Below are 27,546 nucleotides of genomic sequence, written 5' to 3'. Positions count from 1 at the left end.
TTCCGGGCGGCGGGGCGTGGGAACCGGCCGCCCCTCCTTGCCCCCACCGGGAAGGGTCCAGCCGCGCCCAGCCTCCCCGGACCCCAGATTTCTACTTCGGAAAGTCTCCGTGGCCCGCGCCGCTGCTTGGGGCGGCGGAGAGAAACCCTCCGAGCCCGGGCCTGGGGTCCTCTGTGTGGCCACGCCCGCGGGCGGCCGGCCCCACGCAGGCTCCCTGCCCCGAGCGTCCGCTAGGGGCAGCAAAGGCGCTCTGTCGCCCCGCGAAGTGCGTGGGTGGGGGGTTCCCCAGGCCGTGCCCGTCCCAGAGTGAAGGCCACCCGCATCTGGGTCACAGCTTCGTTTATTTGCTAAAAAAGCGAACCAGCTGACTCAGAAGTCCCCTGCTCCTGGGGTCCCCCAGGGACCCGAGAGCGCAGTGGGGGGAGGGGCGCCCCCTCACAGCTGGTGGGAGGCCAGGATCTCGGGGTGGTCGTAGCAGCGGGCCTCCTTGGTGGCGGCGGGAGAGGGGCTGCAGGCCCTGCAGGGGCAGCCGCGGCTCACCAGGCGGTCCCAGGGCTCCAGGGAGCGGAGCCAGAGGGGGAGCCAGGCCCAGGACCGCAGCGGGCGGGGCAGCCAGGCCGGCCGCCGCCGCTGCAGGACGCTGACCAGGACGACGAGGAGCAGCAGCGCCGCCAGCGGCCCCCCGACGGCGGCCAGCACCGCGTCCCCCGCCAGGGAGAGCCCGAAGGCGGCCAGCGGCAGCAGCAGGAAGCTGAGCAGGAGGTAGGCGACCGCCACCCAGCGGTAGCGGGCGGTCAGGTCCCCGAAGCGCTTGGCCAGCGGGATGGGCAGCCGCAGGACCGGCACTGCGTACCACAGCAGGATGCCAGCCAAGTTGAAGAACAAGTGGATGAGGGCAACCTGGAGGGCGGGGCGCAGGCAGAGGCCGGTGACACGGTTGCCCCGGGCCCCCCAGGCTGCCTGTGCCGCCCCACCCTGGCTGAGACGGCGCTAGGTCCAAAGCCAGTCTGGGTTCCTGCTCATTGGCAGAAACGGGCCACCTGGGAGGGCAGATTCCGGCCAGGGGTGGGCGTGCTCCTCCTGCGCTGCCCCCTCGCTCTGGGGGGTAACTGCATCACCGACTCCCCTTCCCGGAACGGTTTAGGATGCCCAGGCCTCACGCTGGTGACCCTGCCCCTTCTCATCCCTCAGTGGGCTCGGCCCCCCACCCCCCGCCCTGGGCCCTGGGCTGGCTCCCGTGGGGAGGAGGTGCAGGGCCCCACGTGGAAGAAACACATCCCTGTCCAGGCGCTGCTCAACTTGAGGAGGGTGCTGGTGGACACGGTGTAGAGGGCGTCCTGGAGGGCAGGGGAGCAAGACCCTGCCCTGGGAGGGTCTGAGTGAGCAGCCGGGCGTTGGCAAGGGCCTGGCTTCTCTCTTGCTGTGGGCGGCAGCCCAGCAAGAGTGGGCTTTCAGGAACTACACTGTCTGGGCACCCAGGCAGAGGCGGTGGAGGAGGGGTGCTCAGCCACAGCAGTGGACCCCTGAGAACAAGCAGGGCTGGATGGGACAGGGTGCAGGGCACTGAGCTAGGGGTGAGGGGTGGCTTCTTGGAGGGTTGGCTTGCCCAGTACGGGAGGGGCATGCCTTTCCAGGAACACGGCGTGTCGCCCAGGTAGGGGGCTACTAGCTCTAGGTGACTAGTGGGGGGCAGTATCCTGGAGGTGGTAGAATAGAGGGGCTACAGGTTCCCCAGGTCCAGGAGGCCTGGAAGGAGCACAGCAGGCACACAGGGTGAGGAGGTGGAGGAACAGAAAGGTGCGAGGGCACGTCAGCACTGCACAGGGCTGCAGGGGAGGAGAAGCAGGACTGGGGGTCCCAGAGCCGCCCACACGGTCCCTGCGGCCTAAGGAGGTGGGGCAGCTGGTCCGAGCGGGCAGTCAGTGGTGGGCCCCAGGAGAGCTTCAGCCAATGGCTTCGCACTTCCTGTCTGCAGGGCTGGACGCGGGGGGCTGGGGGACCGGGAAAGGGGAGGGCAGTACCTGGAGGGCGCTGAGCAGCATGTTTGAGGGGCTGGCCAGGGCGGCCAGCAGAGCCGTGGTGGTGGTACCGATGTTAGAGCCCAGTAAGAGCGGGTACGCCCGCTCCAGGCTGATCACCCCAACCCCTGGAGGAGCCGGAGGTCACAGCAGGGCCCTGAGCCCATGCCCCATGCCCCAGCCCCACAGCTGGGTGCTTGCACACCAGACTCACCCATGAGTGGCACAATGGCCGCTGTGAAGACGCTGCTGCTCTGGAGCACGAAGGTCAGGCCCGCGCCCACCAGGATGGCCAGGTAGCCGCTGAGCCAGCCGAACGGGAAGGGGAAGTCTGGGGAGGAAGCCGGGTCACCCCCGGCCAAGCCTCTGCACCCACCCCCGGGCCCCCAGCCTTTGTCCCGTGTCCACACGCACCGGCGTTGATGACCTTCCTCACGGCCTGGGCGATGCGGCCGCGCAGCACGGAGTTGAGCAGCTTGACGATGAGGACCAGGCAGGTGCACAGGACGAGCAGGGAGCCGGCCAGCAAGATGAGGCCCACAGCCAGGTCTGTGAGTGCAGTGCCCGCGAACAGGTGGTGGCCTGGTGGCAGGGCGGAGTGGGTGAGTGGTGGAGCTGCAGCCCTCGCGTGGGGTGGGCAGGGGCAGGCGGCGGCGCTGGGGCTCACAGGGCAGCTGCTCCACGGTGGCTGAGCCATTCTTCCCAGGGCAGGGGCCAGAGGCGGCTGCTCCGCAGTCGCTGCTGTTCCCTGGAGCCTGGGGACAGGCGGGGTGGTTCAGGGCAGGCTCGGGGGCGGCAGGGCTGGGAATCCGGCGGGTGGGAGGGCAGCTGTCAGGGGCGCCTCACCGTCTCTGCCCTGGCACCGCACCACCGCTTAATGAGGCTGCCGTTGGTGGCGTTGCTCGTGGCGCTGCTGGCGATCAGGTCCGCATCCAGCTGCGGACAGAGGGGTGCGATCCTGTGCTGGGCTCTCAGGACCTCACCTGGAGCTCGGACTGCTGCAGGGCCCGGGCGGCCTCCCAGGGCAGCCTCCATCCTCACCTGCACAATGAGGTGCGTGAGCGGCTGTGTGAGCACCTTGAGGATGTCGGGCGCGCGCCCCCCGGCCTGCAGGCTGGCAGAGTCCAGGGCCAGGGCGCTGAGCTTCTCCAGCAGGCTCAGGGCGCTCTCCAGCGGCAGCAGTATCAGCACCGTGAGCCAGTTGAAGATGCCGTGCACAGAGGAGCCACCAAAGGCCCTGTGGCCGGGTGGAGCAGAGTGGGCGGCAGCCCCGGCTGCCACCTCGAGTGCAGTCCCGGCCCCCCCCTCCCCGCCCACTCACCTCCGAAACTCATCCCGGTCCCCTGACTGTGCCATGGAGACCAGGGTGCTGGTGATGGATGTGCCCACGTTGACGCCCATAATAACGGGAACAGAGGCCTGGACGGTCAATACTGTGCGGGGGCGGGGGGCACACGTCAGCCCCGCATGGCCCTCCCACCCCGCACCGCTCAGGACAGGGGGGACTCACGCTTGGAGGCCACCATGCTGACCACAATGGACGAGGACGTGCTGGAGCTCTGCACTAGCACCGTGACCAGCACGCCGGTGACCAGCCCGGCCACGGGGCTGGACAGCACCACGTTGTCCTTGAAGATGTCTCCGGCCACTTTGCCTGCGCCCGGGAGAGCGGCACTGAGGCTGTGAAGGCCCGCCCGCCCCCGGCCCCCGGCCCCCCGCCAGCCACTCACTGCCCAGCAGCTGGAAGGCCGAGCTCAGGACGTCCAGCGAGCAGATGAAGAGGTAGAGGCTGCCCAGGAGCGCACAGGCCTTGAGGAAGCCGAGGAGCCCCCGCAGTGCCCGGCCGGCCTTGCTGAGCTCTGAGGACACAGGGCAGGGCTTTCCGCAGCCAGCCCCCGCCCCCGCCCCCCGCTGTCTGCCTCCTCGTTCCCCACTACCCCGGGCAGGGCCTGGGTTCCCCTCCTCCGTTCCTTCGCAGAATGGCCTCCCAGAAGTAACCCCAGGGGGAGGGCAGGGGAGGGGCAGGCAGCCCCACGGACGGTGGTCTTTGTGGCGGGCTCCCTGTCAAGGCACCCCCTCCTTGTTCTTTCCCTGTGGACCTTCTCCATGCTCAGCCCCTGGGGAGTCAGAGCCCCATTTGGCCAGTTTTCTGGCACCTCCACACCCACCTCTCCAGGACTGGCCAGTGTCCTTCAGCTGAGGGAGGGCCCAGGGGTCCATGTGTCCCTCTTCCACGACCGGGGCAGAACTGGAGGTCCCTGCGGGGGTCAGGGCCAAGTAGAGCCAGGGGCCTAGCTGATTCCTGGACACCCCCAGGTGGGGGCAGAGGGCGTGGGGAGGACAGAGGAGGAAGTGGGGGAGAGGGGCTGCCAGCACATCTGGCCCTGACCCAGGTTGCCTTGAGCCCCCTCCCTGCCTGCCCAGAGCTGTGGTCAAGGGCTGGGCTTCTGGTACCTGCATCCCCCAGACTCTGGTCCACCAGGCCGACCGTGTCCAGGGTAGGGGGATTGCTGTGGCCACCAGCGAGGGAATTTGGCATGGATTTCGGGCAGGGGCAGACTCAGGCCCAAGCCGGGATCTGGGGGGGGAAGGGCAGGTCAGGGCCCTCTCCTCCCCCTGCCTGGCCGGGTCTCTGGGCCCCCTAACTTGAGATTATAGAGGCTGTCCTCCCTGCCCACCCCCACTGTCTTGGTGACTTCCCCTGTCTTCCGTCCAAGCAGATGGCTGTCAGGCAAGCCCAGTCCAGTTTCAGGGGGCAGATTTGAGGGGCCCTGGCTGCCCGGCTCCCTCGCTGGTCCTGGCTGGAAGCAGGCCTGGTAGGTAGCCCTGGGCCTAGGCTGCTGAGGCACCGGCAGGAGTGGCTGCGAGCCTGGAACCCTGGGACCTCTTCTATCCGGTGTCATTGGGGCGATTGCTTAGACTTTGGTCTTTGATACCAAATGGTGCCATCTCCGCTTGATAAGGGCCCCGCCCCGGGGACCCGGGCAGGACCAGGAGCTTGGCGCCCTGCTCCCCCTCCAGGCTCCTCTCCGCCACCTGCCACACCTGGGCCCCAGCAGCCCTCTGCCTCAACTCTCCCCGGTCCCCAGGCCTGATCCAGGGAGGCCTCTGGCACCCCTCCCTCCTGCTGGCCCACAGGCTGGTTCTCGCCCTCGGAGGGACAGCAGGAGCCCAGAGCCTGCTGATCACCCAGCCCAGGCCCCAGCGTTCCTGGGCCCTCTCCTGATCCTCAAAGCTCCTACCTGTGAGGGCAGCGAGGGGGCACCTGTGGGGAGGAGACACGGGGCGGGAGCAGCCGCAGGTCAGAGATCCGCTGGGCGCACGCGTGACCTGCTGTGTACTAGGCCCCATTAATGTTTACCTAGGCACGGGCCCCCCAGGGTCCTGTCGGGACCAGGCACCTGCCTGTGTGTCTCACCGCCCCCCGGGGACAGGTGCTCCAGGCCCCGCGCAAGGCCAAGGGCGTTGCAGGGCGTGCTGGATTGCCACAAGCAGGTGCCTATGGGGCACTGTGTGATGTGGCACGTGGCACATGGCACACCAGGATAGGACGGCATGCCAGGAGCTGGCTGATAAGCCTGGGGGACCCCTGGGAGGTCTTCCCAGAGCCCTGCAGGCCTTGTCGTAGTCTGTTCATCTCTGTCCCCAGCCGATGTCTGGAGAGAAGCCCTTTGTACCCCGAGGTCACCAGGCAGGGCTGGGAAGAGCTCGCGGTGGGCTCAGCCTCATGGTGGCCAGCAACAGCGGAGGGTGTCTGGCCTCCACCCAACCCCACCTGGACCAGGAGACATGGCCCACCCTGCTCTCTCCACAGCTGCCCAGCCCCGTCGCTTATGGGGGGCCCCTTCCTGGGGTCCCTCCCCTTCCCGCTCCTAGGATCCTGGGAGGAAGAGCCACCCCTGTTGGGGCCAGCCCCTCCCCCACAGGACTGGTCTCCCCAGGGGGCCTGCTGGCTCCAGCACCCTGTCTGCTGCCCACAAATCCCTGTGTGCCTGGGGGACTTTGCCCCAAGACAGGAGCAGGTTTCTGAGTGTCCTCTCAGCAAATTCCCTGGTGCCTCCCTCCCTGCCACCCACCACCCAGGGCAGCCTGGCAGTCCCTCCCAAAGGCTCCTGAGAGACAGTTCCTTCCCAGGTGGGGTTGGTCGGAAAATGACAGCCTAACTCATGGAGTGTCTGTGCCCACAGCCTCCAGCACCTGCTGGGGTCCCTCCCAAGGGTATGTGTGGTGGCCACTGGGAGTCAGAAGGAAGCCGAGGGCCAGGAAAGGGCCCAGTGTGGGTGTGGCCCCGCTGTGCGGCCCCCACCCTCCCTGGGCCTAGAACTGACCCTCATCACAGCAGTGACCCTGTGCCTGCAGGGGCCCTCCCGTAATAGCACCCGACACACAGTGGGGGCTCCATGAGCTTTGTTGAGAGAGAGAACACAGGGCTGCCGTGTGGGAGGTGGCCACCCCTGCATTCCTAGCTCCGACCTCTGGGATGGGTCACAGGAGAGGAGACACCCGCTGCAGCAGCGCCCAGCTCAGCTGGCCACCAGACCCTTCTTGGAGCTGTCCTCTGAGCGGGTTCAGACGGTGGCTGGGCTTACAGATGGCCCTGACGGCAGTGCCCCCCACCCCCCGCGGTCTGCACACAGAGTAGTTTGGGGCCTGGGAATCCCAGCCGGATTTGACAGGTGGTCACCGGTCCCTGCAGAGGCTCACAGTACTGTGGGCACAGCCCCTGACCTTAGCCGTGGCCTGGGGGTGTGCATAGGGGCCAGCCCCCGGGACTCTCAGTACCCCCACTGCTCCTGGCAGGCTGTGCCTCAGTCAGAGGTCCTGAAGCAGGTCTGCTGCGGGAGCTGCAGCAACCAGAGCTCAGACCTCGGGGCTGGCCGGGGGGGCCCAGCAGAGGGAGCTGCAGCCCCAGCAGCAGCACCCAGACCCGGGGAAGTGGGGCTGGGGGCCCAGGGTGGGGCAGAGCACAGCTGGCTGCTGAGTGATGGCGGTGCCCCCTTTCAGGGGCACAGGGGGCCGGGGCTCCACACGGGGTGGTTCCCGCTCCGCCTTGATGGCCAGGAAGGCGGCCAGGTCGAGGTCCAGCATGGCCACCCCTCCACGGGGCGTGGGTGTGCTCTGGCGGCACTGCGGGCAGGGGATCCAGCGTTGCTCGTGGGCTGGCATGTCCAGCCGCCGCACGCATGCCTGGCAGAAGGTGTGGCCGCAGTACAGGCGGCGGGGCAAGTGCCCTGAGAGATCGTAGGCCGAGTAGCAGATAATGCAGTCGCTCCGTCGGGTCCCAGCAGCTGTTCCCTCCTCGGAGGCCGGGAGACCCTCTGGCTGCAGCATCCTGGGGGAGGTGTGCAGGGAGCTGCAGTGGCCCTGCCCACCTCTGCTACTGTCCTGCTCGGCCAGGGCCCTGGCACCAGGAGCCCAGTCTGGAGGCCAGGCCTCTGCACAGCCCAGGGTTTGGGTGCAGCCCGGGTCCCAGCATCCTGCCCGGCTCTTTGATCTCCACAGCCCTCCCGATCTGTCCTAGGCCCCCACCCGCCCCAGCCTGCCTGAGCCCAGGCCTCTCTTACCTGCATCCGCTCTGCTGGGTGGCTATGCCCAGCCAGAGGGTGGCCGGACGTGGGGGGACCCAGGGCGCCCTGCGGCTCCCTCCCTGGGGCTCACGTTACTGGTCGAGCCAGAGTCAGCAGGGAGGCAGGTGGTGGCTAGAGGCGCGCGGGCTCCCCTTTCAGCCACAAAGCACATGCAACTGGATCCACCAGCGCCCCTCCACTCCGCCCCGCCCCCACCCCCTTGGTGCCCAGACTGGGCTCCATGAACCCCACACCCAGGCCCGGCTTTGCTGCTCCTCCGGGCCCATCTTCCTACTTCCTCCACCCGGCTTCCCACCCCCACTCTCATACTCCCCCTCCCATGCTGGGAAAGCTTTCTGGTCCTAACTGGGTGATGCCTGTTCTTCATCTCAGGTCAAGCATCGCTTCCTCCAGGAAGCCTGCCAGGACCCCAACTGACTCAGAGCCCCGAGGGACCTGCTCCGCCCCAGCTCAGTCATGGTGTGAGGGTCCATGTTGATTTGCCCCAGCACCTTCATCCCTGCCTTCCTCATGCGGCGGTGGCCAGCCCCGAAAGGCTTGAAGGAGGCACTGAAGCACAGGTGAGGAGGTCCCCACACACACATATGGACCTCCCAGGAGCTCTCTGAGGTGCAAGACACCATGGGCTGCCCTGACACCCCTAACCAGAGTCCCCTCCTTCCAGGGCCAGCCCAGTGCCTATGACACGGGCATAGCAGAATGGGGTATGGAGAGAAGCGTTGGGACAGGGTCGAGACCCCCAGGACCCTCTCCACCTGTCTGGGAGGAAGCCAAAGGCCAGAGGGGCCCCTCCTTACTCCCATCAGCCTGGCAGCCAGAGCCTCTTGGACTGACTGGACAGCTTTCCGTGCCTGGCCTGGGTGGGGGTCATCCTCCGGTGGGGGCTGGCCATGGGGAGGGGGCCAGGAGCTGGGCACACTCAGGTCCCTGCACAGTCAGGCCAATGTCATGTCTGTCCACACCCAATACCAGGCCTGCCATGTGGCCAGTCACCGTGGGTCAGGGGAGGGCCAGCAGCAGGACCCGTCTGTCCTGCGAGGCCAGCTCTACTTCCTCCTCCTCCGGCTGTCTCTGCCCAGCCCCGGAAACGCCAGTGTACCCCGCACTGGCCTCTGCTGACTCCTCGCCCCGGCATCCTGGCCTCACCCCAGCAGTGAGGCAACGCCGTGCTGAGTGGCTGAGCTTCTCACATGTCCCCGGAGCAGGCATGCCATGCTGCACATGGGTGAGGGACAGGTGCTCCAGGGGCCTCCCCCGCCCAGAGCCTCTGCCGCCCACCTCCTCCAGGAAGCCCAGGCCCTGGAAGCTGGACTGGGCTGGACAACGTGACTTGGCACCACACAGCAGATGCTCAGGAACTGGCTGCTTCGTGGGAAGCCAGAGGGACCTCTCAGCGGAGCCAGGGCGGCGGCCCACAGTGGTGAGCAGGGCTCGGTCCTGGCTGCCTGGGCTCCCACTCCCAGAAACCTGCTGACACCAGTCCCACCCACCACCCTCCTTCCAACCTGATCCTGCTCCGGGAGGCCTTTCTGGGGGCTCCATCCCCCAGGTTCCATGCACAGCATCCTGCTGTCGGACCCACAGACTGACGTGTCTCCCAGCTGGAACCCAGGCAGGGCAGGGGACACACCCTGCCCCCTGTACCACCCCCAACGCCCCGCCCAACAAGCCTCTGGGAAGACCTGAGAATCGCAACATAGTGGCTACCCGGCCCCTAAATGTCCCACAGAGGCTGTGGGCCTGTAGTGTCACCCAGCCCAGGTCCCCTCCTGATAGGAGCCACCTGAAGAAAGCTCTCTCTCTTTTATTTCATAGGCCCTGGGCCTGGAGGGAGGAGGTCAAGGGTGTCCTTGGGTGGCCACCATGGCCAGCATCTGAGCTGGGCTGCTGGCTGTCGTGGCACATAGGTGTCCCTGTCTAGGGTGAGGTGGTTGATACCCAGGACTGGCCCAGCAGCTGCCCCAAAGTCCACACACTACTGTGGCTGCCTGAACAGAGTCCTGGGGCCTGCTATGCAGGGGCGTCCAGGCAGGCCCCCAGCCCAGCGGGGGCTGGACTAGGAGACAACGCAGCAGCAGCTGTGGCAGCGGCAGAACCGAGGGCAGTGGCAGCAGGAGCAGCAGGGGCAGCAGCAGCAGTGGTGGGCGATGTCATCCCCGCGCCCAATGGGTGGCAGGCCGGTGTAGGTCAGTCCTGCGGGGCGCCGCCCACTGCAGTAGGGGTTGCCAGGCTGCTGCCAGGCGTGCTGGCCCTGGACAAGGGCAGCCCCCTTGGCCCCCTTGGCCCCCTTGGCTCCCTTGGCCCCCTTGGGCCCTGGAGCCTCCCCGATGGGCTGCAGGAGGCGGGTGGGCTCCAGGGTGCAGGGACCCACAGGCAGAGGCTGCAGCTCCGAGGAGGAGGGGGCTGTGTCCAGCTGCTGCTCCAGGTCAGGCCTCAGGTGAGCCCGGGGGATGCTGATGTGGGCGTATGGGTTCTTGACGACCATCTCGTGGGGATCCATGGCCAGACCTAGCGGGGCTGGGCAGAGGAGACTGTTGGCTCCATGGAGGGGAATGGCTGCAGCCCGAGGAAGAGCCAGGCTGTGGAGCTGCCAGAGCCGGCGTGTGTGCCTTGGGGGGGGCCTGGTGCAAGGGCCAGTGTCCCAGCCGCCTCCTGGGTGTCTCGTGTTTCCCCCAGTGGCAGTGCCCTGGAAGTAGCTGGGAAGGGGTAGGGGAGTCTACAGACGCAGCTGAGCGGGTCCCACCAGTGAGCCCCAGTGCAGGGAGGGCCCAGGACCCACCTGAAGTGGCAACGGCAGTCTCTCCTCTCGTCCTCTAGGCCAAGTCGCAGTGCCTGTGAGCTGAGCGCCCGGCAGCCGCCTTTTCCCTCCTGGGGTGGGGTGGGGCCATGGGCGGGACTCAAAATCGGGGTTCCTGAGATCCCCGGACGCTCCAGCTCCTCCCGCACAGCGGCCACCCACCCTTCCTCCTCGGGTGGGCGGTGGCCATGGCCCGGGCTCTGAGGGGCACTGTCAGCCTGGGTGACTCAGTCTCGACACATGCCAGGCATGTCCTAGGCGCTGGAAGGAGGGCAGGAGGGAACCTGGGGTCAGGCCCTCAGATCCGGGCCACAGGTTGTCTGGGGACTCCAGCCATCGCGCACACACCTCAGAACCCCTCCCTCGTGGCAAAGGGCGGAGGTCCTCCCTGCGACCACAGCTTCTGCCCAGGGGACAGGGACGGAGATGTTTAAGAGCGCAGACTGCTCAGAGGGTTGCCTTTATTTAAAATTTATTTTTTTAAAGATTTTATTTATGTATTTTTAGAGAGAGGGGAAGGGAGGGGAAGAAACACAGATTGGTTGCCTCTCGCACGCCTCCAACCAGGGACCTGGCCCGCGACCCAGGCAGGTGCCCTCACTGGGAATCGAACCGGCGACCTTTCAGTTTGGAAGTGGACGCCCAAGTCACTGAGCCACACCACCCAGGACCTTTTTGGTTTTCTTTTAACGGCTAAAAAGTTTACATACACTTGCTGATAAAACTTACTTATCTTACAACTGGCGACACGCACTTCGTACACGAGTGCCATTTCTAGCTCATTTCTGAAACCGCTGCTTCGCGGGCTCCCTCAGCCGTCTCCCCTCCAGCCTCCGCATCCTTGGCCCTCGGACCCTCTCCCGCCGGCATCTGTAAGGTGGCGCTTAGCACCTGCCACACAGGGTGGCAGTGTTTGTGGGTGACAAGAGATGTAAACACTTGTAAACACTGGCACTCGTGAGCTCCCCCTGGGGCGACCCAGTGCAGTAGGGTTCGGCCCGACCGGCACGCCCCGTCCTTGGTGCCCCGGGGAACCCACAGGAAGGGCGAGATCAATCAGACGTGGCTCAGAGGCCAGAGTGAGCAGGGCGGCATGCTTGAGTCCAGTCGGACCAGTGGGGACACGAGTTCTAGCAACGCCGTAATCGATTGGGGGCGGGAACTGGGCCTTGAAGTTTGAAGGCCGACGACGGGGCCCTCTGCGCAGGCGCAGTAAGCCCCGCCCACCTTTCCTGCAGACTCCGCCCATCGCCGCGAGGCGGGTCTAACGCATGCGCGAAGCAAGCCCGAGGCAGCCTGTGGGAACTTTATTCCCCAGAAGCCTCCGCGCTCGAAGGTTTCCTTAAAGACCCGGCTCGGGGGCTGCCGGCCTCGCACCGTCCAGAACCGGGCTCGGGCCGCGCCAGCTCTGAACCGCCGAGCTCGCGAGGCGCGGACTTCGGCGGGCTCCACGCAGGGGCGTGCACGAAGCGGGGGCGTGCACGGGGCGGGGTCTCGGGGCGGGGGCGGAGCCCGGGGCTGAGGTTGGGCTCCCGAGTGTCTCCTGCAGAGGCGGCCCCCGTTGCCCCTCGCACCAGGTACCTGCTCACCTGCGCGCCGCTCGCTCCTGCTCCTGCTGAGTGACCAGGAAACAGGCCCAGACACTCACCTGAGGTCACACAGGGCACAGAGCCAGGCTCCACGGGCCAGGGATCCTCCTCCAGCCTGTTTTGCCCACGGGGGCTCCTCCACCGGGAGTGCCGCCCGCCCTGGGCTCCGATGCCCGCAGGACGAGGGCACTACGGGCAGCCCAGCCTGTACAGGGGAGAGGGGGCTGTGGCCTGAAGGGCTGGGCCCGCCCAGGGTCCGGAGCAGGCCAGTGCAGGTCCCAAACCGGCAAGCAGGCTTCGTGGTGGCCGTGGCAGGTCAGCGGACGGCGGCGCTCGCGGCTCCTGCAGCCTTGTCGTTGCCACCATTGTCCTCTGTCACCTGTGGGCTCGCCACAGGCAGAGGGTGCATCCCACGGGACAGGGAAGCCCAGGCCACGGAGGAAGCAGAAAGGCGTGGGGCTTCTCTGCTGAGTGGGGTCAGGTCAGCACTCCACTTGTGACTGCCACGCACGTGCTAACCTGATGCGCAGGAAAGGGCCACTCCACCCTCAGTAGGTGCGTGTCCTCCGCGGGCTGCCCCACCTTGGCCTGTCCACTGTCTGTCTGACCTTCCAAATATCCTCATGCCACCCATCTGTCCACCCGTCCTGGGAGCCTTCTCCCAGCTCCTGTCCGCCCTCCGTCCACTCTGGTACCTGCTTGCCTCGCCTGCTCACCCTCTTAGGGTCACTTCGCCCTCCTTGAGCAGGACAGCGCTGGGCATGAGCCTGGGTGCACCTGTGAGCTGGGAAACTCTCAAGGCATTCCCACTGGGGGCGAGTGGGGGGACAAGCAGAGACCCTGACTCTCCAGGGGGCACACTGGCAGTCCCAGGGTGGAGCCCTGGTAACCAGCTTTCCAGGGTCCCCCTCTTGACTTCCCTCCCGTCCCTCTGGCACTGACAGGCTTCGGACTGGGAAAAGATCTCCCCTCCAGAATTGAGAGTGGGAGGAGTCGACTAGGAGCCAGGGTCAGCCAGGCGGGGACCGGGGTGGAGGGGGGGGTGCACTGGAGGAGGGGCGACGCGGGAGTCATCACCCGCACGGGGTCCGTGGGCGATGGGCGACCCCGGGAGCGGGCGGCGAGCCCTCTGCGGATTGAGGGGCGGCCGAGAGGCTGGCCCCGCCCCGCGGACCCCGCGCGGGTCCCCAGACGGGGGTGGCGCTGCAGGCGCGGGCGGGCGCCGCGCGCACTGCGGTCCCCGCGCCTCCGCCGCAGAGCGCGCCACGCTTCGCACGCACCTGCCGCCGCCGCGCCGCACCCAGCCCGCGCCCCTCGCCCCTCGCCCCCAGGAGTCGCCGCGGCCGCGCCATCGCCCCAGGTCGCCGCCGGAGCCGCCGCAGCCGCCGCAGCCACCGGAGCCGCTGGGCAAAGGCGCGGGCGCCGCATCAGGGCCTGCCTTTGAGACAACCTCTGCGGCAGCGGCGCGCGGCTCGGGGACGCCAGGCTGGGGCAGGTGAGCGCGGGCGGGGCGGGGAACGGCCTCGGGGTCCCCTCACCGCTCCTCCCCACCCCGGCAAGGGTCGGGCCTTGGGGGCGGGAACTGGGGAAGGGGCTGGGTTCCGAGGCCAGTGAGGGTCAGGGTCAGAGGTCGGGCGCCCGGTCTTTTGTGCCGGACGAGGGCGAGGGTGGGCCCGTGCGCTATCCTCACGCTCTCTCTCACCTGCAGCTCGGGCCTGATCCAGGCCTCTTCCCTGCTCCTGCCTCCGCCGAGCCCGCGGCCCGGGTCCACCTGCAGCCAGGGCTCAGGCTAGCTGCCTTCCCTGGGCACCCTGCCCTGGAGCCATGGGGCTCACCTAGCCCCTGCCTGCCCAGATGTCCCAGCCAGGGGACGGCTGACCTCGGCTGCAGGGGGGGCACCCCCAAAGCCCCCTCGCCAGCCTCAGCAGCCAGAGACCCTGGGTGAGCCCCTGGGCCAGACCTCCAGCCCAGGGCAGCCACCCACACCTCCCTGCCCCTGCCTCCCTCCACCTCCCCCACCCCTTCCTCCTCCTCCTCCTCGGACTGGACCAGAGAAGCCAGTGTGGCCACTGGGAGGGGCTCTGCCCCCTCAGTTCTTGCCGGTGGCCCCCAAGAGTGCTCAGGGTGGCCAGGGTCCCCACCAGGCCTGGCGGGACCAGGATGCTGCCCCCGCTCCTCCCCCCCGGCCCCACCCAACGCCCCCTCCCACCTTAACACCCAGTCTGACTGGAGACAGCCGAATGCCGGCTGACCCTGGGCCCGAGGCGGGCAGTGGCTGGCCGGGCCTCCTCATGTCCTGCCTGAAGGGCCCCCACGTCATCCTCAAGATGGAGGCCATGAAGATCGTGCACCCTGAGAAGTTCCCCGAGCTGCAGGCGGCCACCCCCTGCTTCCCACCTGCACCCCGGCCCACCCCAGCTCTGGCACCCAAGCGCGCCTGGCCCTCAGACACGGAGATCATCGTCAACCAGGCATGCGGAGGGGACATGCCTGCCTTGGAAGGGGCGCCGCGCACACCACCGCTGCCACGGCGACCCCGCAAGGGCAGCGCAGAGCTGGGCTTCCCGCGCGCGGCCCCGGTGGACGAGGTCATCGTGAATCAGTACGTGATGCGGCCTGGGCCTGCCGCCTCGGGGCCCCCTGCAGTGGCGTCGCCCGCTGCAGGGGAGCCGCTGGAGTGCCCCACCTGCGGGCACACGTACAATGCCACCCAGCGGCGACCCCGCGTGCTGTCCTGCCTGCACTCCGTGTGCGAGCAGTGCCTGCAGATCCTGTATGAGTCCTGCCCCAAGTACAAGTTCATCTCCTGCCCCACCTGCCGCCGTGAGACTGTGCTCTTCACTGATTACGGCCTGGCTGCGCTGGCCGTCAACACGTCCATCTTGAGCCGCCTGCCGCCTGAGGCACTGACCGCCCCGTCTGGCGGTCAGTGGGGAGGTGAGCCCGAGGGCAGCTGCTACCAGACCTTCCAGCAGTACTGTGGGGCCGCATGCACCTGCCACGTGCGGAACCCGCTGTCAGCCTGCTCCATAATGTAGTGCCCGCCTGCCCGCCACCGCCCACCGGCCCTCGCACTGCTGCTTCGGGGATCCGGCCCTGCCATGTCCCCCTCTGACCCCTCACCCATCACAGCTTCTGGCCCCCACCTGTGTGGCATTGTCGCTGCAACCAACTTCGCCATTAAAACTCTGCCAAAGTTTGCATCTTGTCTCTGGACTGAAGCCTGCTGCTGTCGCCTGCACCCTGAGCCCGGGTGGGCACCGAGGACTGTGGCCCCAGAGGGGCTGCCCATGGCAGGCCCGGCAATGATTGGCGTCACCTGGCTCTGCTTGCTGGCCGGGCCGGGCTGGGCCTGCCGCTCAGGATGGCAGGTCCTGGCTGTGTGTACACACGTGCACGCACACACTGACACGCCTGTACAGAGCCGGCTGCCTGCATGCGCAGGCAGTGATGTATGGGCAGGTGTGCAGAATGGGGCCCAGCTGGGCAGTTTTGTGTGCACTGGTCACTGGGCATGGGGGTGGCCATCTGGGGGCAGCCCCGTACATCTGCCTCCTGGTGACCGTCTGACCCTCTGAGGCTGTGTGGGAACGAACTTTGGCCCAGTCTGAGCCGGGGTCAGGACATGGCTGGCCAGGGCTGCAGTAGGGTACAAGGGCCCAGGAGCCCCATCTCTGGCACTTGGATGACCTGGATTTGGAGAAGGAAGCTTGGCAGGGGAAGGGAGCAGGGCCACCTGGACGGACAAAGGGTGACAGTGAGGACGGCTGCGTAGTGGCAGTGCTCACAGCAGCAGCTGCTTTTTACTGAGAGCCATTTCCTGGGCCTGGCACGGTGCTCAGCAAGTCACCAACAGGCCAGGGCGGTGTTGTGACAGCGTCTGTCCTTCAGGTGAAGGTCCCGGGCTCAGAGACGAGAGGCACAGGCCGTCAGAGGCCTCAGCTCAGCACTCCAGCTCCAAGGCCTGGCTGGGCCCTTGTTTGTCAGGAGCATGTGCTGGGCCCCCAGCCACTCTCAATGCCCCCTTGGGTCGTGACCTGGCTGGGAAGGAGGCCCTTTGTGGGCTGAGTTTGCACAGCGAGGGCCTCTCCCCTCAGTCACCCTGACCTTCAAGGAACACACGCTGGCCCTTATCTGGGACACAGGCAGGAGGGAAGTGGCCTGCAGCCTCTGCCCAGGGCTGCACCCTGTCCAAGACATTGACTCCTTGCCAGCCCCGTGCACACCCTCGCCCACTGCGCCTCTTGCAGGCAAGCTGGGGAGTGGCGGGGTGGAGAGCCAGTGTCAGTGGTCCCTGCCCATCGAGGGATGCATGGGGCCTTGGCCACAAAGCTCTCAGCACTGCCCTTGGGCACTGCTGGTTCCTGCCTGGGCAGCAGGGCAGTCTGGAGCCTCTGGCTGGGTCAGCAGCTGGACAGAGGCTCCTGGGTGGCCCTGGGCCCCAGTCTTGGGTCGATATTTCGGTCCTGGTCACCAGGCCTCAGGGCAAGGCAACCCTCAGGGTAGGACCCCATCGCACCAAGACTTCAGGACACGGCCAGTCCGAGTCTCCAGGCTGGTGGTGGCGAGCAGAGGCAGCAGGCCCCGCTCAGGGCCCAGAGCGGCCCAGCAGCACGAAGAGCAGCCCCAGCAGCATGAGCGGCGTGAAGAGGAGCAGCAGCCCCAGCAGCTCCAGGGCCAGCAGCCCCAGCAGCGCCACACGACGGGCGCAGGGTCCCCGTTCCCGCAGGGCCCAGAGCCAGGTGCCCAGGCAGGGCGGGCAGGGCAGGAAGGGCAGGCAGCCCCGGCCACCCACAGGCGCCGCCAGGAAGCACAGCTGATAGTGGCGCTCCAGGGAGGCCCAGGGCCCAGGGCGCAGGTTGAGGCGCGCAGGGGGCGCGGGGCTTGGCGGCCGTGTGGGCCCCTCGGCCTGCAGCAGCTCCTCCTGCAGCCGGCAGATCTCCCACTCGAGCACGGGCGTCTTCTGGCGGCACAGTGGGCAGCACGCCCGGCCCAGGTCAGCGCTAGGGGCCGTGCCCAGCAGCCGGTGCAGGCAGCCGGAGCACAGGCCGTGGCCACAGTTCAGCAGGGCCAGGCGGTGCTCCCCGGGCCCATAGGGCTCTGTGCAGATGGGGCACCCCTCCTCGTCCTCCCCCACTGTGGGTGTGGCCCAGGGGGGGCCTGCAGCTGTGGCCCCCAGCAGGGGCTGGCTGTCTGGAGTCCTGGCATCCTGGGTGTTCCCAAGGGCCTGGCTGTCAAAACTGTCATCTGCTGGCACTTGGTCCAATGGGCCCAGGTGCTCAGGGCCCAGGTAGGCTGAAGGTGGCCTGGGGAGCCTGGGGCTGAGGTCTGCAGGGCCATGAGTAGGTGCCCCGAGGCAGGCATCAGGCTGGGTGGAGTGGGACCCCAGGGCGGCAATGGGATGAGGGGCTGTGGCCCTCTGGGGCCGGGCAGAGCCTGGCACTGACCTTGCAGCAGCCACCACCTCGTCGGGGCTCCTCGCCCCTCACGCAAGTCCACGTCACAGGGGCCTCAGCGCCCGTGCCAGCTCCGCCGCTCCTGGCCCACACCCGCTGTTCCCTCCGGGTCCGCCCCAGCCTGGCTACAGCCACCAGTGACCCGGGTCAGCGACTGACCTAGGCAGATGTGTCCCGGGCCACCGCCGTGGGGGCAGCCCAGCCGGCCCGACCGCTCCAGCAGGAACTCCCCGGCAGGGAAGGCCCGTCCCAGGGTGGGGACAGCCCGGCCCCTCCTCCCACTTCTTTCTCTTGGGCCACACCCCCTTCCTGCTTGGCCTTAGGTCCTGCTCCCTGGGCTGGAGCACGGTCTTCCTAGCCTGCTCGGGTGACTCCCCACACCCTTCCTCTCTGGAGTCCTTTCCAGGCTGCCCCACCCCCGTCAGAGCCGGGAAGGGCTCGCGCAAGGTGGGCACACAGCTGGCCTTTACAACACGCGAACCAGACACCAAAGTGTAGCAGCCAAGGTGGCTAAGCAATGGCCTGTGCGTCCCCGCCATGGGCAGGCTGTCCCCATCCCTAGGAACCTTGGGCCCAGCCCCACCTGAGGTAACAGGACGACACGAGGAAGGACAGGTCAGAAGCAGCCACCCTGAGCTGGCCTTTATTGCTGAGGCTTCTGGAACCAGGTGAGGTGCGTGCTGGCCAGGGCCTCATGACCTTTAAGCCTGAACCCCGGGGGCCCTGGGGGCACCTGGTGGCTGGTGCGGCACACACATGGCAGAGGATGACTGGAAATCAGCCTAGGGCAGAGGGGGCACTTGGCCCTGCCCGGGACACTGCAGCCCCACTTCCTACACTGTCTGGAAGCTGGTGTTTGGGGGAAGTTCCCTGATGCCACCAGGCTGCCGGTACCTTCCCGGTCAGCACCCTGAGCAGGACCCAGATTGGGGCCAGAGACAAAAGGCCAGCTGGAGCTGGGGACCAGGGCGGGCAGTGGGGTTGGGGCTGAGCGTGGACCCCAGGCGTCCTCCTGCCTGGGGGCAGCAGCCTGAGCGGGCGTGGCCGACAGGGGCAGGCCGCTTGTCAGGCCCACGTCTCAGTCTGGAAGCGCAGCATGCGCTGCAGCCGGGCCAGGTAGGTGGCCGCCTCAGGGCCAGAGAGCCCACCCTCCTCCTGGAAGATGGTCAGCAGGGCTTCGGACACGTCTGCCGGCATGTACTTGGCGTTGCTGGAGGGATAGGCCGGACGGGACTCAGTGCAGCCGGGACGCCTGGAGGGCTGGCGTAGCCCTCACCGCCCCGCGCCCCAGCTCACCCTGCCAGGTAGAAGTAGGCGCCCCGGCGGTCCAGCAGGTCCCACACCAGCGGCCCACGCTCACGGAGCCTGTGCTGCACGTACACTTTCTGCTCCTGCAGGGCGGGCCGGGTAAGTCTGCGCCCTTAGTGGCCCCCCTCCCCCGCCCCCTTCAGACGCACCTGCTCCCGAGAGAAGGCTGTGACCAGGGTCAGGCAGCCCCTCTTCTCCAGCTCCGCCCACTCAGCCTCCCAGTAGAAGTCCTGGTCCTGCCGGCGGCAGCCAAAAAACAAGAGGTTCCCTGGGGAGGTGCAGGGCCCTGAGCTTGGACTTGCGCTCAGCCCAGCCGGCCGCCCGACCCCACCCTCTGTGCACCCTGCTCACTCACCCTTCTGACCCTGGGCCACTCGCTCCTGGATGGCTGCGCGGAAAGGGGCCACGCCCGTGCCGGGACCCACCATGATCACAGGTGTGTCTGGTGTCTGCGGAAAGCTCAGGCCCCCACGCCGCACCCACAGGGGCACCTGGACAGGGCCTATTGCAGGAGGGAGGTGGGCATGAAGAGGCTCGGAGGGCCAGGACCCTACCCCAGTCCCAGCCCGACCCTCCAGAGAGTAGGGGTCACCTTGCCCAGGGTCCAGAGACGCCAGCCAGGAGGAGCAGAGGCCCCGGCGGGGCTCCTTGAGGCGGGTCTGGTACTGCACCACAGCCACGAGGACCTGCAGCCTCTCGGGGCGAGCCTGGGGGACGGGATGGCGGCGTCTGCTGCCGTGAGGGCCTGCAGCCTCATGGGGAAACCTGCGGGGCGGGATGGGGGCACCTGCCCGCATGGCCACCGGCCTGCACCCCCGCCCAGCGGAGCCTCACCAGCAGAGAGGAAGCAATGGAGAAGGCACGTGGCCGGATCGGGGGGATGAGGTCCAGCAGGTAGTCCGGGGGGATGGCCGCCGCCGTGTGGGGGAAGTCACACAGCACCTGCACAGGCACAGCGTCAGGAGGGCCACCTGTGGCTCCGGCCCAGGGCCGCCCGCCGCCTGTCCCGTCCCCACCTCCAGCGTGGTCCTGCGGGGCCGGCTGCAGTACTCGTGCAGGGCCTCCTGGCCCGCGGCAGAGCTGAACTCCAGCAGCTTCTCCCGCTCCAGCTCGTGGGGGGAGAGGCTGGCCAGGAGCTCGAAGAAGGAGCGCCGCGGCACGCTGGCGATGTCCAGGAACTGGGACACGAGGTGCCGCACGGAGCAGGGCTGGGGCAGCCGCGCGGGGCAGCAGACATCTGTGGCGGTAGCAGGGCCGTGGGGAGCCAGGGACTGGGGGCGGGGCGGGGAGTGAGGGCGGCGGCTGGGCCTGAGGCTCACCTGGTTCCCGAGGCTGCAGCGTGAAGCGCTGGTCGGGGTCCAGGCCCAGCAGCTGGCAGAAGCGCTGGACGTGTCTGCCCGTGTTCTCGGGCTGGATCAGCACCACGTCGCCGGCCACAAAGCTGGACGGGAAAGCCACGGCAGGTGTGGAAGAACACTGGGGCTCGGGGGACCACAGAGGATGGAAGCCAGGCTTCATCGCGGGCTGGGGCCGTAGACCCAGGTGTCCCCCTGCAGCCCGGCCCGTGCTCCACCCTGCTGAGCGCCTGCCTGGCTTCAGGGGAGGACCCCTGCCCTCACACCATGGCCGTGCCCTCCCTGTGTCCCTGGGACCGACCCAGCCGCCTGCTTCTGTCTCAGGCTTCTCACCTGATCCCAGAGCCTGCAATGTCGAACTCAATGAGACGAACGTCCTGGAAGTGTGAGGAGCCCGTGACCCTCTGGTTGGTGACCATGGGCGCCAGGAAGGGCTGCAGCTCCGACGGGGTACTCGGAGGGTCTGTCCCGGCCACGTGCCGTTCAGCAGAGCACACCCTGGGGGCCTCCTGAAGGAGCCGCAGGGTGAACTTGGAAGGCAAACTGCGGAGAGGGCGCGTGCCCGTCAGACCGGCTGCAGGCCTGGGGAGGCCCCGGCCACCCTGCTGCACCCGCGGGCACTGAACAAAGCCACACTCACGGGACTCCAGCGGGGATCACGCCCAGGTCACGGGGCACGGGGTGCAGCCCCAGCACCTTCTCCCATAGGTCGTGCAGCCAACGGTCGATGGCGGCGTCGGGCCTGGAGAGAGGGCGCAGGCGCTGGTCTGGGGGGCCCTGCCCGCGGCTGGGCCCGTGGGGGCGCCCCCGCCACACTCACCCCAGCTCGTGCTGCTCGTCGCCCAGGCAGGCAGGCAGCAGGGCGGTGCCCCCGAGTTGCAGCAGCCGGCGGTGCAGCTTCTTGGCCACAAAATTGAACCTGTGCAGGGAGGGAAACTGTGGCCCCCGGGCTGGAGGGCAGGGGACGCAGCCCCGCTGGTTCTGCAGGGCACAGGGCAGACTGGTGTGGGGGGCCACCCCGGGCGCCTGGAGGAGGGGCTCCCCCACGTCTCCTCGGGCCATCCAGGCCGAAGCTTCCTGGACGTGTCACCCTGGGGACGCTGTCGGTACTAAAGGCTCCCGCTGCCCGTGGACATGCGTGCTGGTGTCAGGCACAGGACAGACCCCAGAGGTGAGGGTCACTCTGTCACCGCCCTCTGTCCTTTTCTCCAGAGTGAGTAGGGGCCTGCCCCCACCACGTCCAGCCGTGAGGCTGCGGCACCCAGGAGCCCCCCTCAGCCCATGCTGGACATCTAAGGCTCCAGTGCCACGTGACTCGACAAGTATCACCAGGGACACGGTGGCCTTGGGTGGTTCCCCGGGGCCCATTCCCACTGCGCTGTTCTCTGTGCTGTTTGAAATAAGCCAAATATCTCACGAAGCTTTTCATAAAATTGAGGGGAGAGCCAGGTGGGCCTTTGTCACCCCAAGTCACACGTGGACACATGACAACGGCTGCTATCAGACATTGCCTCCTGCCCCGGAGGTCTCCTGGGCGTCCTGAGCTGGGTCCCTCTTGGCACACTGCCCGCCCTTTGAGCCCAAGGAAGGCGTCTGCTGGGGAGCTTCTGAGGGACAAGGACATGTGGCCAGGGCCACAGGCCCAATCTGGTGGGAGCCCTGGAGCTGGGTCACCTGTCCCTCCACCACGGCGCCGTGCACTCAGCCCCGAGAAGCCCCCCTGGCCAGCAGCCTGGCCTGCCCCTACTCACTTGGCGTAAGAGGAGTCCCCGAGGCCCAGGACGGCAAAGTCCATCTGGCAGAGGGAGGTCAATGGCAGGTTCTTCCGGAATATGAACTTCCAGAAGCCCTGCGGCCAGAAGCAGCCGAGTTAGCACCCTGCTGAGGCCCCGAGGACCCCACCGTGTCCTGAGCCTCGTGCTCTCCTGCCCCGTAAGAGCTGCTATTAAAGCAGGACTGCCTTGTATTCTATCACAACGGCAAGAACTTTGGGAGAGGCAGAAAATCACGGAAAAGCTCTCCCAGAGCCACCGCCACAGAGTGTGGGCTCCACTCCTGCTGTGGGCACAGGGCTCTGGGCTTCTCCGTGGGCGCAGGCTGGTGAGTACGAAGGACGATTAGGTCCTCGCCAGGTGGGCACTGACCCCCACCCCCCACCCCGCCCCAGGCTGAAGGAAGCGCTTGCTCTGACTCAGGTACCCTGGAAGGCTCTCCTCGCTTCACACCAGGAGTCCCGTGTCCCTAGGGCCCCCCCCCGTCCTCATCACATCTGACCCAGCAGATCCTTTCCTCCTCTGGACCCCTTGCCCCATCAGGGGGCTGTGTGCTGGCTGAGGACCCTCGGGTCACTGGAGGTGCTTCTAGAGCGCAGCTTCCCAGCACCAGCTGCTGACCGGGACCGCCCTCGTTCCACGCCTCGCCCAGCCGAGGCCACCACGGGGACTGGCCCTGGCCCCGTTGAGGCCCAGCTCTGCCCGTGGCCTTGAGCGGCCCCCTGGCCTTCTCGAGGGCGTTGCTGCACAAGCCATCAGCCCGTGCTCGGGACCATGCCTGCCCTGCCTCCTGAGACCTTGGTTTCCGGAAGCCCGTAGAGAACGTCCCCTGGTGCCTCCCGAGACTGCCGGAAGATGAAAGGCTCGTGACCTGCCACGCCCTCGTACTCCCCACACAGACTGGTGGCTGGCGGGCAGCTCGGCAGAAACTGCGACTCTGGGAACCCCAGGCTCTGCTGTGAGCTGGTTCAGAGGGGCAGCCACTGCGCAGCCCGAGTTCCCCTTAGCCCTGCTGTGTCCCCAGTGGCTGTGACGCAGGAGGACGGGTGTGGGCTGGGAGGCCTTCGCATTTCCGGTGGGCCCTTCCCGGGCCCGTGGCAGGCTCGCTCAGGCTGAAGATCTGTCCTTCGGTCTGGGACAGTTTGCTACTTTCCCAGATAACGTCCTCCCTGCTCCCCTCCCCCTTGTGAGACTACTGGGATGATCTTGGCATTTTAATATCTTCTTTCTTGTTCCTTATTTTTTGTTATACTTCCCAGGAGAATTTCTCCACTTTACATATTTTCAAATTTTCCAGGTACCATTTCAAAGTGCGTTTGTGGGTCCCCAGCACTGTCCCTGGGGGCTGAGGTCCGTGCCTTTGCAGGCAGCACCCCGAGTGCCCTGCCCCTGCTCCCCCTGGTCCGTCTTTCACGAGGCCGTCCCCACAGCGTCTGCGGGTTCTCGGTGGTCTGTCTGTACTGAAGAAGCTGACAGAAAAGTGAGTCGGGCCTGTCTCCCGGTGGGTTCTGTGGCCGGGAGACGGGGCAGGCGTCCGGCCGCCCGGTGTCCACTGTAGTCACGTGTCTCCCCGGAGTGTCTCTCCTGCCTGCGGCCTGGGAGTGCACACCAGGCCGCGGTTTTCTCAGGGCTGCCCCGAGAAGGCTGGTGTCTTCCTGTCAGCACGCAGCTGCCCATGGAGCCCGGTCTGCCACAGGAGCCGTGCCCTGGCCTGTGTCCCTCGGCCTCCAGGCCCTGCTGTGGTTGGGCAGGTCCCCTCCTGACCACCTCCGGGGGAGGCCCGGCTCTGCACTCTGCTCCCCTTTGCCCACCCTCGTCCTGGCACACCCCTCCGCACCACAGTGCCCTTGCCACCAGACAGACTGTGCCTCTCACACGGCCTTCAACCCTGTCTGCACCCTGTGCCTGCCACGCCCACCTGCCACCCCCTGTTGGACTCCTCCCCCACTCGTTTGTGGAGACCCTCCGTGCACTGGGGCCCTACCCCCGGGTCTCCCACGTCATCCCCATGTTGACCCCATTCTTTAGTCTTCACCACCAGCACTGAAATTGGCCTGAGTCTCTTCTGTCTTATAAATACCGCCTCAGCTCCATTCACAGCCAGAAGCCTTTTGAGTTCTTTCCTGTGGATTCCCTCCCTCCCAGTTAATCACCTGTGACCCTGTTCCCCAGCTTCTCCCCCCAAGGTCGCCGGTCCCTTCGCTGATAAGGCTCTCAGGCCTTATCTCACCCCCGTGCAGCTTTGAGGCTGGAGACCTTCCTCCCGGCGGAGTCAGCTCCCTGCCCTTGAGCACGGAGGTGGTGCCTTCCCCCTTCTAGCTGCTGGGGCCCCTCTCCTGGGACAGGGAGGAGTTCCCTTCTCAGGCTTCCTGTCTGGGCCTCTCCCACATGGGCCCCCACCCAGGATCCTCGCTGGAGCTCCAGACCTACCTCGCATTCCCACCCGGGTGACTCCCAGGCACGGGGAGCTCCAGACCTACCTCGCATTCCCACCCGGGTGACTCCCAGGCACAGGGCCCTCGCTGGTCTATTTCTATGCGAGCAGCTACCATCCATCCTGGTTCCCGAGCCAGAATCCCTGTCTTCATCCCCCTTCTTTCTCATCTTTGAGTTCTGTGTGATTCCGGGTCCTGTCGAGTCTGGGATGTGTCCGCTTTCAGTCTCCTGCCCGCCCCATGCGCCCCTGCTGCTGCTCTTGTCCTTCTACAGCCCGCCCCCCTGTGGACAAGCAGTGCTGCTGCTAGGACGTGATGTAACTGCCTCTCTGTGGCAGCCAGGCTTCTCGGACTGGGTCTCGCTTCCTGCCTCTTCTCCCCCGGACCCCAGCCCACCGCCACGCTCGGCCCTCCCAAACTGCTTTCCACTCCCCGCAGAGGCTGGGCTGTCTTCCTCCTTTGCACAGGCTGCTCCCCCCACCTATCCTTCAGGGCTTGGCCTACACGCCTTCTGGAAAGCTGCCCGAGACCCTGGGTTGGCCTAGACGCCCTGTCTTACTGCTCCCCCGACACCCGGCTCTCCCCCTGGCACCCCCCGCAGCAGCACACGTCTCTTGGCTAGTGACTGCCTGTTACACCTGTGGCTTCTACGTTGTTGTTGGAGGCATGAGGGTAAAAATGTGGCTCCTGGCTTCACAGCACTGGGTTCCTAGCACTAGGTCGTGCTTGACAGACAATGTGTGCCCAAAAGATGGTCAAAGAACTGAAGAATGCTTCCCCAAGGTCAAAGAACGCTGGAATACACATAAGACCCAGACCAAATTCGTACCTAGCTCTGGGAAAACACGGGAGGCTGAAACGGTGACCTGTGACGTTTCTGAGGCAGGAGAACCAGATGCCCCGGCCCCACCCACAAACATGCTCTCAAATCCATGGCTACCCAGCACCGCAGGAAAAGGGCAAGTGTTTACTGTGCTTCTCAGACCCTCCAGGAAAGCGCTGGGGTCTGAGCTCCGGAGCGCGAGCGGCCACTTCAGGTCAGCCCTACCTTCATGTTGTCAGGCGGGTCTCCTTGGCCTGTAGTCGCACAAACGAATATCACCAGGGGCTCATTAATCAGATTCACCTCAACAAAAAGACACGGGTATAAGATGGCAGGCTGCAAGGACGAGGCATGCACCGCGCGGCCGGGCCCCTCTCCCTCACTCAGGGCGTCAGGGCGAGGGGCCTCCCTTCTCTGTCTCGGCCTCCCCCCCGTCCCCTCCTCCACACGCTAAGGTGAGCTGCTGTGCCCAAGCGTGCCCGACCCCTCCGCCCTCCGTAGTGGAAGGGTACACTCTCAAACAAGACGCGGCGCCCAGGGGTCGAGGGCTCCGGGGGCCGGCGTCCCAGGCATGCTCGGTCCCCCACCGAGGTCCAGGGAGCCCTCACCACGGGGTAGGAGTCCAGCGCCTGCACCCGGCACTCGAGCCGTCGGCGCCGGGCCTCGCGGCCCAGCCTCTCCGACACATCCTGGGCCGTGCCTGTCTGGCTGCCGAAGAGCACCAGGAGCCGCGGCCTCGGCATTGGGGCCTGAGTGCTCCCCGGACACCACGGCGCCCAGGAACGGGACCCGGCGGCCGGGCCGGGCTCGGACTTCCTATTTCCGGCGTCGGCCGGAAGTGACGCATTTGGGCTGCGCCCGGCGGGGCATGGCGGCCGAGCGGGGCGAGCGTCCTTTGGCGGCAAGTGCTGGGTCCCGGGCCGGGGTCGGGGGATTGGCGGCGCGCCGGGACCGAGGGCAGGGGCAGGCGGGGCCGCTCGTTGCCTCTCATTCGCCGCGGCAGGCGCCGGCGAGGCCCGCGGGGAGAGGAGGCGCGGCCCGGCGGGTGGGGCGCTCGTCTGGGCCCCGGCCCGCTATCAACCGGCGCGATGCTCTTCTCGCTCCGGGAGCTGGTACAGTGGCTGGGCTTCGCCACCTTCGAGATCTTCGTGCACCTGCTAGCCCTGTTGGTGTTCTCCGTGCTGTTGGCACTGCGTGTGGACGGCCTGGCCCCCGGCCTCTCCTGGTGGAATGTGTTCGTGCCCTTCTTCGCGGCTGACGGGCTCAGCACCTACTTCACCACCATCGTGTCGGTGCGCCTCTTCCAGGACGGAGAGAAGCGGCTGGCCGTGCTCCGCCTCTTCTGGATCCTCACGGTTCTTAGCCTCAAGTTTGTTTTCGAGATGTTGCTGTGCCAGAAGCTGGTGGAGCAGACTCGGGAGCTCTGGTTCGGCCTGATCACGTCTCCAGTCTTCATTCTCCTGCAGTTGCTCATGATCCGCGCCTGCCGGGTCAACTAGCCTCACAGAGGAGCCAGAGAGGGAGCGCTCCATAGCTGGAATGCTGGACCCCAAGCTGAGGACGCCCCCCTCCCGGAAGTCTGAGGACCCAGTCATCCACCGCACCAGGGGAGAAGTCTGGGTCTGAAAGCAATGCCAGCTTGTGCCCTGCTGAGTGCTCCGTTTTCTATATACCAGTCATGCCTGAAACTTTTTTTTCAGCAGGGATGAAAAGGGCAGCCTTGATCCTTAAAATGTATTTCCTGTTATTTTGTGCTTTGAATAGCTAATTCTGAATTGAAATCTCGAGAAGGGCCCCGGGCCAGACAGTCCTGAACTCCTCTGACAGTTGGAAATTACATATAAGTAAAATGTCCTAACGGGCTCTGAGTATTTTCATGGATCCGGGGAAGGTACCCCTCGTGCAAAGGCTGCAAAGCCAGCCAGCACCGCTGACGTAAGAGCTCACTGTCCCATTCACGCCAACATGACTTCCTTAGATATTTGGGCTCTAAAAAGTATAAACCAGCTTGTGTCTCCTCACCTGTGCCACTTGGGGGAGAATGGCCCTTGCTTCATTCCAGCCAAGGCAGACAGGAACGTGTTGAATAAGCGAGATCAGGACCCTGTCTGGAGATCTGTCACCCGAGAAAAGAACTTTGCTTTAAAGGTCCTGCTTGGCTTCCTATCCCAGTGGACTGCAGTGTCATGACTTTTCCACCACCTTGTGGCCAGCACGGTTAGTGCACCTGAGACTGATGTAGGCCTCCCTAAGGACCAGACAGGGACAGGTGCTCATAGGCAGGTGGGAAGTTTGCATATGGTCTCAGCCCGCATTTGTTGGCCTGAGGTCTTTGGTTTGATACCAGTCAGGTGCCAAATGAGAACATTTGCTGAGATAAAAATAAAGTAAGAGAATGTTCTGCT

General features: G+C 66.4%; 7 protein-coding genes and 1 long non-coding RNA gene across 16 annotated transcripts; 3 read left to right on the top strand and 5 right to left on the bottom strand.

The window, feature by feature from the left end:
* Nucleotides 1-324: 324 nt before the first annotated feature.
* Nucleotides 325-5,326, bottom strand: SLC34A3 (solute carrier family 34 member 3). Of its 6 annotated transcripts, XM_090275050.1 has the most exons (13): nt 5,261-5,326; nt 4,473-4,596; nt 4,187-4,276; nt 3,749-3,877; nt 3,529-3,672; nt 3,340-3,451; nt 3,060-3,255; nt 2,865-2,954; nt 2,686-2,773; nt 2,433-2,600; nt 2,233-2,349; nt 2,022-2,146; nt 379-900 (listed from the first exon to the last, which is right to left on the bottom strand). In XM_090275050.1, exons 2-13 carry the CDS (start codon nt 4,555-4,557, stop codon nt 436-438), a joined length of 1,809 nt encoding a protein of 602 aa, XP_090131176.1. In that variant the 5' UTR covers nt 4,558-4,596; nt 5,261-5,326; the 3' UTR covers nt 379-435. The 6 variants fall into 6 exon arrangements, with proteins under 6 accessions (XP_090131170.1, XP_090131172.1, XP_090131173.1 ...); XM_090275044.1 differs by having other exon boundaries at nt 325-900; nt 3,551-3,672; nt 4,187-4,596; XM_090275046.1 differs by having other exon boundaries at nt 325-900; nt 3,551-3,672; nt 4,187-4,596; nt 5,064-5,322.
* On the top strand, nt 3,692-8,499 carry LOC150013982 (uncharacterized). The gene is made up of 3 exons (XR_016510614.1): nt 3,692-3,800; nt 7,979-8,166; nt 8,271-8,499. It is a non-coding gene; the product is annotated as an uncharacterized LOC150013982 (long non-coding RNA).
* On the bottom strand, nt 5,839-7,773 carry RNF224 (ring finger protein 224). Its single transcript, XM_090275056.1, has 2 exons — nt 7,583-7,773; nt 5,839-7,350 (listed from the first exon to the last, which is right to left on the bottom strand). The coding sequence occupies exon 2, from the start codon at nt 7,347-7,349 to the stop codon at nt 6,879-6,881; it is 471 nt and encodes a 156-aa protein (XP_090131182.1). The 5' UTR covers nt 7,350; nt 7,583-7,773; the 3' UTR covers nt 5,839-6,878.
* Nucleotides 8,500-9,395: 896 nt separating the features above from the next.
* CYSRT1 (cysteine rich tail 1) lies at nt 9,396-11,773 on the bottom strand. 2 transcript variants are annotated; one of them, XM_090275059.1, is made up of 3 exons: nt 11,158-11,773; nt 10,386-10,474; nt 9,396-10,123 (listed from the first exon to the last, which is right to left on the bottom strand). In XM_090275059.1, exon 3 carries the CDS (start codon nt 10,104-10,106, stop codon nt 9,663-9,665), a length of 444 nt encoding a protein of 147 aa, XP_090131185.1. In that variant the 5' UTR covers nt 10,107-10,123; nt 10,386-10,474; nt 11,158-11,773; the 3' UTR covers nt 9,396-9,662. The 2 variants fall into 2 exon arrangements, with proteins under 2 accessions (XP_090131185.1, XP_090131183.1); XM_090275057.1 differs by lacking the exon at nt 11,158-11,773 and having other exon boundaries at nt 10,386-10,488.
* A 144-nt stretch (nt 11,774-11,917) lies between these two features.
* Nucleotides 11,918-15,193, top strand: RNF208 (ring finger protein 208). Of its 2 annotated transcripts, none has more exons than XM_090275055.1 (2): nt 11,918-12,547; nt 13,701-15,193. In XM_090275055.1, exon 2 carries the CDS (start codon nt 14,233-14,235, stop codon nt 15,028-15,030), a length of 798 nt encoding a protein of 265 aa, XP_090131181.1. In that variant the 5' UTR covers nt 11,918-12,547; nt 13,701-14,232; the 3' UTR covers nt 15,031-15,193. The 2 variants fall into 2 exon arrangements, with proteins under 2 accessions (XP_090131181.1, XP_090131180.1); XM_090275054.1 differs by lacking the exon at nt 11,918-12,547 and adding an exon at nt 13,324-13,487.
* A 551-nt stretch (nt 15,194-15,744) lies between these two features.
* RNF229 (ring finger protein 229) lies at nt 15,745-18,206 on the bottom strand. The gene is made up of 2 exons (XM_090275296.1): nt 18,182-18,206; nt 15,745-17,476 (listed from the first exon to the last, which is right to left on the bottom strand). The coding sequence occupies exons 1-2, from the start codon at nt 18,204-18,206 to the stop codon at nt 16,581-16,583; spliced, it is 921 nt and encodes a 306-aa protein (XP_090131422.1). The 3' UTR covers nt 15,745-16,580.
* Nucleotides 18,065-25,976, bottom strand: NDOR1 (NADPH dependent diflavin oxidoreductase 1). 2 transcript variants are annotated; one of them, XM_090275051.1, is made up of 14 exons: nt 25,750-25,972; nt 25,367-25,444; nt 21,863-21,960; nt 20,932-21,030; nt 20,752-20,853; nt 20,445-20,654; nt 20,076-20,197; nt 19,773-19,993; nt 19,591-19,698; nt 19,349-19,463; nt 19,112-19,258; nt 18,906-19,024; nt 18,745-18,839; nt 18,065-18,658 (listed from the first exon to the last, which is right to left on the bottom strand). In XM_090275051.1, the coding sequence occupies exons 1-14, from the start codon at nt 25,882-25,884 to the stop codon at nt 18,514-18,516; spliced, it is 1,794 nt and encodes a 597-aa protein (XP_090131177.1). In that variant the 5' UTR covers nt 25,885-25,972; the 3' UTR covers nt 18,065-18,513. The 2 variants fall into 2 exon arrangements, with proteins under 2 accessions (XP_090131177.1, XP_090131178.1); XM_090275052.1 differs by lacking the exons at nt 18,065-18,658; nt 18,745-18,839 and having other exon boundaries at nt 18,906-18,992; nt 25,750-25,976.
* A 2-nt stretch (nt 25,977-25,978) lies between these two features.
* TMEM203 (transmembrane protein 203) lies at nt 25,979-26,995 on the top strand. The gene has a single exon (XM_090275053.1). The coding sequence runs from the start codon at nt 26,230-26,232 to the stop codon at nt 26,638-26,640; it is 411 nt and encodes a 136-aa protein (XP_090131179.1). The 5' UTR covers nt 25,979-26,229; the 3' UTR covers nt 26,641-26,995.
* Nucleotides 26,996-27,546: the final 551 nt, after the last annotated feature.

Source organism: Furipterus horrens, unplaced genomic scaffold (assembly GCF_987537825.1).
Source record: "Furipterus horrens unplaced genomic scaffold, mFurHor1.1.pri manual_scaffold_4, whole genome shotgun sequence".
Classification (NCBI taxonomy): Eukaryota; Metazoa; Chordata; class Mammalia; order Chiroptera; family Furipteridae; genus Furipterus; species Furipterus horrens.
The sequence above is the reverse complement of the archived record's forward strand: the minus strand, read 5'-3'. Positions and strand labels throughout refer to the sequence as shown.

What these genes read in the sequence shown, in the direction of transcription:
- CYSRT1 (XM_090275059.1), bottom strand. Translation starts at nt 10,106, where the DNA reads ATGGATCCCCACGAGATGGTCGTCAAGAACCCATACGCCCACATCAGC.
- RNF229 (XM_090275296.1), bottom strand. Translation starts at nt 18,206, where the DNA reads ATGTGTGTGCCGCACCAGCCACCAG. An exon ending in TGTGCCGCACCAGCCACCAG is followed by an intron (nt 17,477 to 18,181) that starts GTGCCCCCAGGG and finishes GACTTGCGTGAG; the next exon opens with GGGCGAGGAGCCCCGACGAG.
- RNF224 (XM_090275056.1), bottom strand. Translation starts at nt 7,349, where the DNA reads ATGCTGCAGCCAGAGGGTCTCCCGGCCTCCGAGGAGGGAACAGCTGCT.
- NDOR1 (XM_090275051.1), bottom strand. Translation starts at nt 25,884, where the DNA reads ATGCCGAGGCCGCGGCTCCTGGTGCTCTTCGGCAGCCAGACAGGCACG. An exon ending in GCTGCAGCCTCGGGAACCAG is followed by an intron (nt 19,994 to 20,075) that starts GTGAGCCTCAGG and finishes CTACCGCCACAG; the next exon opens with ATGTCTGCTGCCCCGCGCGG. An exon ending in CCCGCAGGACCACGCTGGAG is followed by an intron (nt 19,699 to 19,772) that starts GTGGGGACGGGA and finishes GTGCCTGTGCAG; the next exon opens with GTGCTGTGTGACTTCCCCCA.
- RNF208 (XM_090275055.1), top strand. Translation starts at nt 14,233, where the DNA reads ATGCCGGCTGACCCTGGGCCCGAGGCGGGCAGTGGCTGGCCGGGCCTC.
- SLC34A3 (XM_090275044.1), bottom strand. Translation starts at nt 4,557, where the DNA reads ATGCCAAATTCCCTCGCTGGTGGCCACAGCAATCCCCCTACCCTGGAC. An exon ending in GGCCTTCCAGCTGCTGGGCA is followed by an intron (nt 3,673 to 3,748) that starts GTGAGTGGCTGG and finishes TCCCGGGCGCAG; the next exon opens with GCAAAGTGGCCGGAGACATC. An exon ending in CACCGTGGAGCAGCTGCCCT is followed by an intron (nt 2,601 to 2,685) that starts GTGAGCCCCAGC and finishes CCCTGCCACCAG; the next exon opens with GCCACCACCTGTTCGCGGGC.
- TMEM203 (XM_090275053.1), top strand. Translation starts at nt 26,230, where the DNA reads ATGCTCTTCTCGCTCCGGGAGCTGGTACAGTGGCTGGGCTTCGCCACC.